This window comes from Emys orbicularis, chromosome 3 (genome assembly GCF_028017835.1).
Source record: "Emys orbicularis isolate rEmyOrb1 chromosome 3, rEmyOrb1.hap1, whole genome shotgun sequence".
Lineage (NCBI taxonomy): Eukaryota > Metazoa > Chordata > Testudines > Emydidae > Emys > Emys orbicularis.
This window is the reverse complement of record NC_088685.1, coordinates 58,504,560-58,517,563: the sequence shown is the minus strand read 5'-3', so window position 1 is coordinate 58,517,563 and position 13,004 is coordinate 58,504,560. Positions and strand designations below refer to the sequence as shown.

At 41.8% G+C, this 13,004-nt stretch overlaps 1 protein-coding gene across 1 annotated transcript; it reads right to left on the bottom strand.

The window, feature by feature from the left end:
• Positions 1-7,807: 7,807 nt before the first annotated feature.
• On the bottom strand, positions 7,808-13,004 carry SDHAF4 (succinate dehydrogenase complex assembly factor 4). The gene is made up of 3 exons (XM_065401654.1): positions 12,879-13,004; positions 10,371-10,523; positions 7,808-8,100 (listed from the first exon to the last, which is right to left on the bottom strand). The coding sequence occupies exons 1-3, from the start codon at positions 12,910-12,912 to the stop codon at positions 7,991-7,993; spliced, it is 297 nt and encodes a 98-aa protein (XP_065257726.1). The 5' UTR covers positions 12,913-13,004; the 3' UTR covers positions 7,808-7,990.

Genomic DNA, 13,004 nt, shown 5'->3' with positions numbered 1-13,004 from the left:
CCTCTGGCAATGAGCTCCACTCCATTGACTGTGCATTGTGTGAAGAAGTATTTCCTTTTGTTTGTTTTAATTTCACTGTGTGACTCCTAGTTCCTGTATTAGATAAAGGGGTAAAACAATACTTCCTTATTCACTTTCTCCATATAATTCATGATTTTATAGGCCTTTGTCATATCCCCCCCTTAGTCATCTCTTTTCCAAGCTGAATAGTGCCATTTTTTAAAATCTCTCCCCATAGGGAAGCAGTTCCATTCCCCTAATAATTTTTGTTGCCTTTTCCATTTCTAATAGATCTTTTTTGAGATGGGATGACCAGAACTGCACACAGTGGGCATACAATGGATTTATATAGTGGCATTATCATATTTACTGTCTTATCTATCCTTTTTGTACTGGTTCCTAATATTCTGTTAGCTTTTTTGACTGCTGCTGCACACTGAGTGGATGTTTTCAGAGAACTATCCACAATGACTAATTTTTTAAGGTCTCTTTCTTGAGTAGTAGCAGCTAATTTAGACTCCATCATTTTGTATATATTGTTGGGATGTTTTATAACGTGCATTACGTTGCACTTATCAAAACTGAATTTCATCTGCTGTTTTGTTGTCTGGTCACCCAGTTTTGTGAGATTCCTTTGTGACTCTTTGGACTTAACTATCTTGAGTAATTTTGTATCATCTGCAAACTTTGCCACCTCACTGTTTACCCCTTTTTCCAGATAATTTCTGAACATATTGAACACCACTGGTCCCAGTACAGATCCTTGGGGGACACTCACTATTTCTCTCTCTCCATTCTGAAAACTGACTTTATTACTACCCTTTGTGTCCTATCCTTTAGCCAGTTACTGATCCATGAGAGGGCCTTCCCTCTTATCCTATCACATCTTACTTTGCTTAAGAGCTGCTGGTGAAGGGCCTTGTCAAAAGCTTTCTGAAAATCCAAGTACACTATATCCATTGGATCACTCTTGTCTACGTTTGATGACCCCCTCAAAGACTTCTAACAGACTGGTGAGGCATGATTTCCCTTTACAAAAGCCACATTGACTCTTCCCCAACAAATCATGGTCATCTATGTGTCTGATAATTCTATTCTACGCTGTTGTTTCAACCAGTTTGCCTGGTCCTGAAGTTAGGCTTACTGGCCTGAAATTGCCAGGATCGCATCTGGAGCCTTTTTTTTTTTTAAAATGGCATCACATTAGCTATCCTCAGTCATCTGGTACAGAAGCTGACTTAGGCGATAGGTTACCTACTAACTGTAATATTTCTGCAATTTCATTATTTGAGTTCCTTCAGAACTCTTGGGTGAATATGAAGATGAGATTACACATCTTGTGTAGTAACGAGTTCTTCGAGATTTGTCCCCTATGGGTGCTCCACTTCAGGACTGCATGTGTCCCATGCATCTTCAATCTGAGATTTTCACTAGCAGTGCCCAGTCAGCCTACACATGAGCCCTAAGCAGGCCTGTGCCCCATACCAAGGCTATAGCTGGCCATAGGGGTGAACCACCCTCAGTTCCTTCTCCACCACAAAGTCCCACAAAGGAAACGCCAAAGCAGAGCAAAACATGAGCAGGTAGTGGAGCATGCATAGACACATCTCAAAGAACTCCAGTTACTGCACAAGGTGAGTAACTCCTCCTTCTTTGAGTAGTGTCCACATGAGCACTCCACTTCAGGTAACTATTGAACGGCACCCCCAGCTGGAAGGGGGAGCTTCAGAGCAGAGTCCAAAACTGAAGACAAGATTGCTTCCCAAGGACAGCATCTGATCTAGAAGACCACTACTTGTTTGGAAAAGGCATAATAAGAACATGTTTGAGTCAGCAGCATAGAGGTAGTGAGATAGCTCGCAGAATGGGCTAACACCCTAGGAGGAGGCTGTATATTGGCAGATTTACAACAAGATATAATGTAACCAGAAATCCACCTAGAAAGTCTCTGGGTGGAGACTGTGGTCTCTTTAGACCTATCAGCAATTGATAGAAACAGTCTGGCCAACTTCCTAAATGGCTCTGTTCTGTCCAGATAAAAGGCTAATGCCTTCCTGATGTCCAAGATACATAAAGAAGTATCCTCTCTGGGTTGGTGTGGTTCTGGGGAAAAAACTGGGAGATGGATGACTTGATTGATGTGAAATGCAGATGCGACTTTAGGTAAGAACTTAGCTTTCAGTGCCTTTGTAACAGAGTGAATACTCTGCTCCTTCTAATTAATTTATTCTTAAATCCACAAGTGCTGGAGCTTTTTTATAGTCATATCTAAATGCACAATACCATAACTGACTTCTAGTGCCTGGGAATTGCAATAGCACTTATTTCAATAAAGTCATGTCACGCTGAGTTTTCACCAGAGTTTCTTCTGTTACCAAGGGAAGAAAGGAATTATCCCATCTCTACCATAAGTAAACATGGAGATATGCTGAATTTTTCAAGGCAAACATACGGCCAAATTTGTTCATTCTTAATATGGCAAACATTCACTAGTCAGTTTTTGCAGTAGTAATAGAAATTAAGGTTATTAAGGTACAAATGAGTGTGCCCAATTTTACTGCCTGCTTCCTTTCGTACCTCATTACACTGCAACAAAAATCTGTAACTTATACTAGTCATACACCCCCTCCACCAATAGTAAGAGGTAAACAGGGAGCACTAATGTGCTCATGCTAGCATGCAGTTTGAATTTCTTAAGTCTGTGTCAGTTTGTATACAAACTATCAAATGAACAAAAGTGTTTTCATAGCAAGTTTCTTTGAAACTGTTAGATTTGTCACTGAAATTAAGCATTTCAGACCATCATTTGCACACAGGTAGAGGTACATTCTCATACTGCTCACTTACACTCAAATGACATATTGTTGAAGAAATAAAAATCAGTGTCTTCTAAATCATTCCTTCTCCCAAAAGAAAATAACTGTCTTGCTATATTCCTTTTACATTTCATGTTGCTCATATTCCTTTTCAAAATAAGAAATTTTGGTCCTTCAAGGAATAAAACCAAAGTATGTATTACATAAAAAGATACCAATAGTCTGTATAGTGGTGTATCTGTGATGACTTCATTGGCCACTTGACATGCAATTGCTAATTGACTCTGATGGCACCTGGCTGGGGGCACTGGCTTGTCCTTTGTCTGGGAGAAGCCTGTTTACCCACTCCCCAGACGTGTCTGCTAAACACATTTTAGTTCCATATTTCCTTCATATTTATATGGTCCTTGGGCATTTACCATGCACACACCACACAAGAATATTCATGATCAGTGTGTTATTAGTTTTCCAATGATACCTTACATGACACATATCAGATATGACATTAATGAATTGGGGTTCACTGAACTTGTTGGGCCAGCTGAAACTCACTATCAGATAGCAGTGAGACCCTTGGCCTCTTGCAGTGAGATGCTGTTAGGGTCACAGATTTATAATGAAAATGCTTCAGAACAGTGAAGAGCAGCTTTACATACCTTGTCAATAAAAGTAACCGTACAGTAATTCTTTTGCAAATATTGGCATCATATTAAAATTATGAAAAATAAGATAAAGTAGGCAAAAGAGTAGAAACAGATGTATTAATAAAGACAACATACTGGAAAACAAAATGTATAACTCTCCTGCTATTTAATAGCAACAGATAAAGAACAAAACAGGAAAAGCTGATAGGAGATTCAACTGAAAAAGAATTAAAGGATTAGAATGTAATTAATTCCACTCAATACAGTTTTATGGAAAATAGGTCTTTTCAAACAAACCTGATTTCATTATTTGATGATACTGCAGGTTTGGTTGATAAAGGTAATTGGTAGATGTAATCCACTTAGACTTTTGTAAGGCATTTGATTTTGTACTGCACAATATTCTGCTTAAAACATTAGCACTATACAATATCAAAGCATACATTAAATGAATTAACAACTGGATACCTGACAGATATCAAAAAGTAGTTGTCAACGAGGAATAACTGAATGGGGGTATTTCTAGTGGGACTCCACAGGGATTGGTACTAAGGCTGTTGCTATTTAACATTTTCACAATGATCTAGAAAGTAAATATAAAATCACTGATGATAAAATTTGCAGATGATATACTGTCAGTGTGGCACATAATGATGAGGACAGGGCAATCATATAGAGGGATCTGAATTTCGTGGTAAGCTGTGCCTATTCAAACAAAATGAGTTTTAATACAGTTAAATGCAAAATCATACATCTAGGAACAAAGAATGCAGGCCATACCTACAGAATAGAAGACTATATGCTGGAAAACAGCAACCCTGACAAGGATTTAGGAGTCTCCGTGGACAAGCAAGTGAACATGAGCTCACAGTGCAATGATGTGACAAACAGGGCTAACACGATCCTTGGATATAAACAGGGGAGTAGTGAGCAGAGTAGTAGGGAGGTCCACATTTTACTAAGGATGAAGAATTGGAGAGGGTGCAGAAAAGAGCTACAAAAATTATTCAAGGGCTGGAGAAAATGCCTTCCAGTGAGCTCAATCTGTTTATCTTATTGAAAAGAAATTGAGAGGTGACTTGATTACAGTATCAAAGTACATTCATGGAGAGAAGATACTTGGTACTAATGGGCTGTTTAATCTATCAGACAAAGGCATTACAAGAATCAACGGCTGACAGCTGAAACCAGACGAATTCAAACTAGAAATAAGGCACAAATTTATAATAGTGAGGGTGATTAACCATTGGAACAAACTACCAAAGGAAGTGATGGATTCTCCAACTCTCTATGTCATCAAATCAAAAACAGATGTCTGTCTGGAAGACACACTTTAGGCAAAATAGTTATGTTTTACTGAAATCCAAGGTACTTGGCTCAATACAGGGGTAACTGGGTGAAAATTAACAGCCTGTGACATACAGGAGGTCAGACTAGATTATCTAATGGTCCCTTCTGGCCTTAAAATTTATGAATCTGTGAAAATAAACCTATTTTTCCCCAGACAGGATTTAACCAATTTTCAGATAGTCACCTTTATTTATCCAACAAAAAAATACGCATACATGTCATTATATAAGCCACAGGAGATAACAGTTGTCTAAGCCTCATATTTGGCATTCCTAGATGGCTTTAAACTATAAATTCCAGTCCCAAGAGGGTCAACTCAGCCCTCCAACTCTCTGAGATTGATAAATTGAGTGTCATACAGTTTATTGTGTCAGTCTTTAAGAAAAAATTTAAAAACTGAGGTCCTGTATGCTTTGCACAAACAATAAAAACAACAACAACTCATGGCACTTTTCAAGAGTAGCGGTTTGGCCTGGTGCCCTTGATTAAAACGTCCCTTACCCCTTAACTATTATGCTGTAAATCAATTAGATGCTGGCCTGTTCTTCAGAAGTGGCTGCATTTCACTATATAGTGTTTCACAAATCGTGTGTGTGTGTGTCTCTCTCTCTCTATATATATATACACACACACACCTCTACCCCGATATAATGCGACCCGATATAACACGAATTCGGATATAACGCGGTAAAGCAGTGCTCTGGGGGAGCGGGGCTGCGCACTCCGGCGGATCAAAGCAAGTTCGATATTAACGCAGTTTCACCTATAACGCGGTAAGATTTTTTGGCTCCCGAGAACAGCGTTATATCGGGGTAGAGGTGTGTATATATCACACACAATTTGTGAAACATACTGATCTTTCAGCATGGAAGATACTATAAATATTAAATATTAGTACACTTAAGAGTTTTGGTTTTAAATATTTTTCAATAAGATTATCACAACCATCAGTTTCACATCACCAGCCTTGCATTGAGGAGTGAAAATACTACTGAAGATTAGTGCACATGATGTAATTACCTGCTCCAAAAAGTTACTTTACAGCAATGCTGTTGCATGTTTGAATTTAATAACAATTTGATTGTCAAATAACTGTCTCAAACTAATATATAATTAAAGATAATTAAGCAAAGATTAATACAGCATTATACACAATACAGAAAGACATACTTTATCACCCTCTGGGGATGGTGAAGAGAAGGTTGTTTGGTACCCTCCTCTGTACCTAGTAGAATGCTGACAGTTTTCATTCCCGAACTAACTTTCTAACCCTCTTTGTCTCACACCCTGTAAAAAGAAAAACTCCTTTTTGGAGGGAAAATTGCTTTCCCATGATTAATTTCACTATGTGTTCTTTTTTCAGAGTAGCAGCCGTGTTAGTCTGTATCCGCAAAAAGAACTGGAGTACTTGTGGCACCTTAGAGACTAACAAATTTAAATTAAATTAAGTAACTCCTGTTCTTACTATGTGTTCTGTTTTTTACATTTTCATTTTACCTAATTACTTGGGGAATTTCTTTAGGTTACATGATTGATAAGCTAAAGGGAATTCTAAGCTAGTTATTATTACTGACAGCTGTGACAACCAGCAGTTATTAATGAATTAAAATAATTTTTCAACAGATCCTTATTTCATCCATTACAGAAAACATCTGCAATAACAAGTACCTCTTATAAATCACAGAACATAATTATATCATAGGCACCCCTTCTCAATCATCCAGTCTTGTTTACAACATACTTCTATAGACACTTTGTATTAGTTTGAGGGTGTCTTTCCCCTAGACATTTGATTCCCACAGAATTGGAGGCACCAGCAATACATGAGGTACAGCCCAATACTCAATCACATGAAATTCCTGAATACAGGTCACTAATAGGTTAAGAACCAACACTCTGGGCCTTAGAATTCAAACACACTCTTTGCTAATATATTAACGATTCTGGGAGAATAGTTAATATGCTACTCCTGGGGGAATTCTGCACATCTGCGGACACACAGAATTCCTCTGTCTCGCATAATTTTGTATTTTCCCACATAAAATCATTTTGCCTAAGAACTGCTGCAGTTCTGCCTTTTGCTCACCAGAGGCCACTGTGGCACCAGAACAGCTGGCTGTGTTCATGCCCCTGTTCTGGCACCACAGCAGCCTCTGGTGGGCAAAAGGCGGAACTGCAGCAATTCTTAAGCAAAATGTATTTTATGCGGGAAAATAAAAAAGTCTATGCCCACTGCTGCAGAATTCCCCCAGGAGTAGAAGTTCATCACAGCACCCTGCCTGCAGAGCCAGGTTAGGGCAGAGTGCGGCACACAAGGCTGCTAGGGGTTCAGAATGGTTAGTGGGAGGGGCAGACTGGAGCATGGGCTCAAGCACTAGTGGGATGACAGTGTTGAGCCTGGGGAGGGGGGCTGCGGAGACCCATGGGGTTGGGGTGTGTGTGTGCAGGAACAGATGTGCCTGACTGAATGGGAGAGGCTTGAGGTCAGCCAGGGTCTGCATGGGGGAGGCTTCCCAAATCCCTAACAATTCTCCCCCCCCCCCCAAAAAAAACCCCTCCCACCCTCACCCAACAAGTTCACTCCTAGGCTCCTTCCCTCTCCCTCAGCTCCTCCGTTACCCCTGACTCCCACAACCCTTTGCACTGCTTCAGACAGGTGCAGGAAATACAGTTCTATATTGTAATTTAAATGAATTACACCAAAGTTCTGTATTAATATGCCTAGTAAGGAATCTATTTGTAAAAAAAAATAAAAAAATACCAGAATCTTTTTTGTTTTTGGTCTGTATTGTTACAAACATATTTACTGACAGATATTTTGAAATAAATTACCAAAATAATTGAAACGGGCACGATTATATTGTGTTATTTTGACAAATAAAATATGCAGAATTTTCAAATATTGTGTGCAGAATTTTTATTTTTTTGGTGCAGAATTCCCCCCAGGAGTAATATGCAAATGAATTTAATATACAAGTAAAAGAGGACTAAAAAGGTTAATATTGACTAACAATGTTTATTTGCAGAAAACATCTCTCAGGATATTCCTCAAATACATGTTGGAAAAAAGAAGCTCCATTTAAGAATTAAAAGGAACAATTAGGTGAAATTTCTCTATCTACAGTAAATTCTTTAAACAAGTATCAAACATACTATTAGCAATATAGATACATTTGTGCATTAAAAATCTATACAACGTCCTTTTCTCTCCCAATCTCCATAACGAGTAGGTTCAGGGCCTTTGGGTCCACCCTTTTCCTTTGTAGCAGGATTGATGTCATCTGGAAATTCTAAAACAATATGGAAACTTAAGAGGCTGGATAGCCATCTGCCTTGGATGGTTTAGACACAACAATTCCTGCATTTTGGCAGGGGGTTAGACTAGATGACCCTTGCAGTCCCTTCCAACTCTATGGTTCTATGATTCTATGATTAAAAGACCAATAAAGTTGGCAGATATAGCACAAAGGTAAAAATTCACAGTGTAACATGGTTGCATCCATTTATAACAAAAGACTGATCTTGATTTAAAAAATAAATAAATTTAGGTTAATGCAATAGCAATTTCAGGGAGCTTAGGGTTAAAAATCTTGGCCACAATTATCAAATATAAGTATCTACAGTCAGGAACCTACCACCATAATTAGGCACCTTAATAAAAGTGACCTGACATTAAAAGATACTGAGCATCCACAACTACCACTGAATTCAAAATGAGAATTTACTTAATTGAATAGGAGCTGCATGTGCTTAGCACCTCCGAAAATCAGTCCACTTTTCACTTTTGCTTAGGTCCCTAATTTTAAGCACCCAAATCTGAAAATTTTGGCCAAGATTCATTCTGTCTGTATTTCTTTCTTTTTTCTTTTCTTTTTTTTTTTTTGTGAGAGTGGGAAGACATCTCACTTTACATAAAAATAATTGAGTTTTCATAGAAGTAATAATTTCTACCAGAAATTGTATGTGGATTGCTATTGCTTTTATGAAGAAGGCACCAGGTACTATGACGGTGGGCAGAAGCATAAATCCCTAAACCAGACAGATAAGCTAAAAAATTAGAAATACATCTTTAACTCACATATATTTAAATGTGCCTCATCGTGTTGCCTTGTTCAGCATCTACATGGATTTTTAAATGTCAATACACCTCTGCCCGATATAACACTGTCCTCGGGAGCCAAAAAATCTTACCGCGTTATAGGTGAAACCACGTTATATCGAACTTGCTTTGATCCGCCGCAGTGCGCAGCCCCCCCGGAGCACTGCTTTACCGCGTTATATCTGAATTCGTGTTATATCGGGTTGCGTTATACCGGGGTAGAGGTGTATTTGCATATGATTCTGGCATGGGTAGCAGGAGCACAAATGCTTCATCTCTATTTAAGATGAAGCTATAAAACTTATCAAAATATCTAAGCAGCAGCAGAATCTCAAGAGACTCCTCAGTGGTAGTGACACAACAGCAGTGGATAGTGAATGGCTAATTTAAGTCCTCATTTGCTATCTGGTTAACAGCCAGCATAGAAGAACTGAGCTGTTGGCCTTCTAACTGATGATTGCTGCAGTGTCAACAGCAGTAAGACCAGGCACAGGGAAAATTAAAACTCAAGGATTTTTCTGGCTTAGCCCTAAAACATAAAACCTCTAAACATGAACAAAACAAAATAATTATGGATTTGTTAAATTAATATCAGTGGTGGCATTTACTTCTTTTGGGGGTAAAAGGATACAAGACAGAATCAGAATTAAGCATTTCTCTCTGCTTACCCAATCTCTCCAAATCTGAATAAATCCTGATGGTAATAACAGTCCAATACTGCTCACAGCCTCAGGCACTCCTCTCTTATTTTTTAAATCATTTACATAGCACTATAAATGTTTATGGTATTTACAGACATTTAAAAAAAACCATGCACCAGACAGCTTAAAAGTAAATTAGATAGTCTGATTATAAGGCACGAATTCTAAGAGATAGACAACAAAACGCAACTGATCATGGTGCAATGGATGAGTGTGGCTACAGATGAAACATGCTATATGAGTTTAAAATAACTACCTGTTTTAGGCCAAGCGGAATGGCTCCTAGAAATGCATGTGTACACTTATATAGTTCATACTTATTTTCTTGTGATTTATAGCAATGGTAACACTCTAAGGCCCCAATCCTGCAAGGATTTCCACGTGGAATCCCACTGAAATCAAGTGCAAGGGGCTTTACAGGACCAATGCCTAAAGCAGCAGTTTGTATATTAAAAGGAGTTGGTGCTCTGATGCTTTTGTTTTACTACCACTATATACAGCTCAGTCATAGAATTTAAGGCCAGAAGGAATCACCAGATCATCTATTCCCACCTCCCAGTGCACTATAAAATAGACTAAAATGGTATTTAATGCCAGCTATGACCATATATAGCATGTTTCAGAGTTCTCCTATGTAACGCCTGATCCCGAGAAGTGCTGAGCATCTACAGCTCACATAAGATTTGCAGGCACTCAGCATCTCTCTGGATCAAGCCTTTAATTAGTACTTTTTTTCCTTTTTAGAAAAACCATGACTTACTTTCCAGTGGTTCTCTCTCTCTATTGGACTCCTCTGGTTCATCAAGACGACCTACTGGTAATTTTGATTTTTTAGGGGATTTCTGTATAGGTTCAGACTTTCCTTCCACATTAGAACTAGTTCTCCTCAAAGAGCTGCACAGCGGAGCTGGCCCTATCAAACAAATGCACATTAACATGTAAGTTTGTTAAAATGTAACAGTTTTATGCTGAATAACTGCATCAACCAGTGTTTAAAAATCCTCATAAACTCACTCAACTCCATCTACTAGAGAATGAGGCATTCATTCTGGGCAGGAGCACAAAAAGATTTGTTTAATATTCAATGTGCAGAAAGTCCTAAGACATCAGTGTACATTCTTAATTTTAGAAGCAGATACCGAAAGAAACAGTGTTCTAGTATATATCTTGGCTCTCAAACTTGATAAGGTTATAAACCACTTGAAGCATCCTGTCTTATATTTCAGAGTCAAGATAATAAGTATGCTGGCATGTTCTAATGCATACATTTCCCCCCCAGGAGTGGGCTTCAACTTTCTCCCAGCAGCCTCTTGATTTCTGGGGGGTGATCTACTCCCAATAGCTAGCGGGAGTCCGCATCCCGAGTTAGAGCTAGACAGCAAGTCTTAATGGCTGGTGCTGGGACACTGCAGCCCCTTGCTACAGCAGCAAAGCAATTCCAACCAAAGCCTTCAGTGAGGAAACAGAGACAATCTGAGGAGATCTGAATTCAATCTAAATTATATAATCAACATGTACATACAAAATAAAAATAAAAATATAGATTTTCTCAGAAAGCCCCATCAATATTTAAAAAGTGAATCTGGGAAAACATCTGGCAAGAGCCCCACTTCACAATTAATCACAGTCAAGTCATGTGTGAAAACCTGTCAGTTCGTCAAATCACAGTGCTATAAACATATAGCTCAACACATGTACAAAGCAGAATGTTTGCAATGAGCTGTCATTTAAAAAAATCCAGTAGATGCCTAGGTACGTTTGGAGATCGTTCTGGTTATGGAAGAATATGAACACTTTTAAAAAGGTAGAAGACGGGAGAGAGTTTAAAAAACAAAGGGAAATCCTTCCTCAAGGAAACGTCCATGATATAAGATGACCAATACAGGGTAGAAAAAGCAGTATGTTTATAGAGCAAAAGAGAAAGCAAGGGGACAAATCCTTTTAACTAGGGTTACCATACGTCCGGATTTCCCCGGACATGTCCGGCTTTTTGGTACTCAAATCCCCGTCCGGGGGGAATTTTCAAAAAGCCGAACATGTCCGGGAAAATAGGGAGGCATAAGCCAGGGTCCGCCCGGCCCCAGCACGACCCGCCGGGTCCGCAGCGCAGCCCAGCCGCCCCGGCTACATTGTAGTGAGCTCGGGCGGGCGCAGCCGCAGAAGGCGGCGGAGGGGCCGCTGCTGCCCCCGCAGGCCGGGCGGACCGCGCGCCCCAGCCGAGCCTGCAGGACCACGGGGAGGCCAGGCCCAGCCAGCGGCTCGGGCTTCCCTCGCGGGCGGGGACTCCCCGGCCACTGGGGGACCCTTCCTGCAGCCCCAGTGCCGCGGGAGCTGTTTCCAGCGGGGAATGTGCTCGGCGGCGGCAGGAAGGAGGCTGCGGCACGGGGCAGGGAGTGCGGCATGTGCCGGGGCTGCAGGGACCAGGGGGGTGCAAGGGCTGCAGGGCGAGTGGGGAGCAGGGGTCAGAGGCTGCAGGGCAAGGGGGGGGTGCAGAGGCTGCAGGGCGAGTGGGGAGCAGGGAAGCACTTAGAAACCCCCAACCAAGATCAGAGCAGGAGGGGGAATGCGGGGTGCTCAGAGGAGGGGGCAGAGTTGGGGCAGGGACTTTGGGGAAGGAGTTGGAATGGGGGCAGGGAAGGGCCGGGGGTGGGGAAAGGGCAGAGTTGGGGCAGGGCCAGGGCCCCCATGGAGTGTCCTATTTTTTCAGTGTTGAAATATGGTAACCCTACTTTTAACTCCCCTCTGCCCTAACTCCACAGACATCTCCCTGATGCTGGGCCTAGTGGTGACCTCCAAAGTAATTAAATTTAGATCAAAATACCATGCTTGGTGCCCAATGTGTTGCTAAGCTGTAAAAAGGGCCGCAAACTCAGGGGCTGCGGCAGAGGGAGCTGCCTAAGGCAGCTCCTGGCCAGATCTTCTCTGCCAAAGGGGGGTTTTCGGCCTGGACCCGTCTCGCTGGTCACTGCCCAGTGGGGACGGGGGCCGCAGCCTGACCACGATGCAGCCGGTGGAGGCCAACCCCAACAGCAGCGACTTCACCAGCTACGCCGGGGTAGGAGCCGCCTGTGCCTGGCCCCCAGCAGGAGGCGCAGCCAGAGCCCCCGGCAGCAGGCCCGAGCCACACAGCTGCAGCGGCCCGCAGCCAGGGCCCAGGGCGCGCTCCGCCCTCAGCGCCCCCGCGGGCCCCGGCCCTTGGACACTGCACCCGGAGCGGCGCATCGGGCAGCCCAAGCCGGCCCGGCCCCACCCGACCCTGGCCGCTTACTCGTCGCTCGGCCCAACAGCAGCCGCAGAGCCATGCCGCGCCGAGCTGCGGAAGACGCTAGGCAGGCAGGGGCGAGGGCCGGCCTGAGTCTGCGCGGCAGCCGCCCCCTCACCCCGCCTGGGAAAT

What these genes read in the sequence shown, in the direction of transcription:
- SDHAF4 (XM_065401654.1), bottom strand. Translation starts at nt 12,912, where the DNA reads ATGGCTCTGCGGCTGCTGTTGGGCCGAGCGACGA. An exon ending in GCTGTTGGGCCGAGCGACGA is followed by an intron (nt 10,524 to 12,878) that starts GTAAGCGGCCAG and finishes TTTGTTTGATAG; the next exon opens with GGCCAGCTCCGCTGTGCAGC. An exon ending in AGAGAGAGAACCACTGGAAA is followed by an intron (nt 8,101 to 10,370) that starts GTAAGTCATGGT and finishes ATATTGTTTTAG; the next exon opens with AATTTCCAGATGACATCAAT.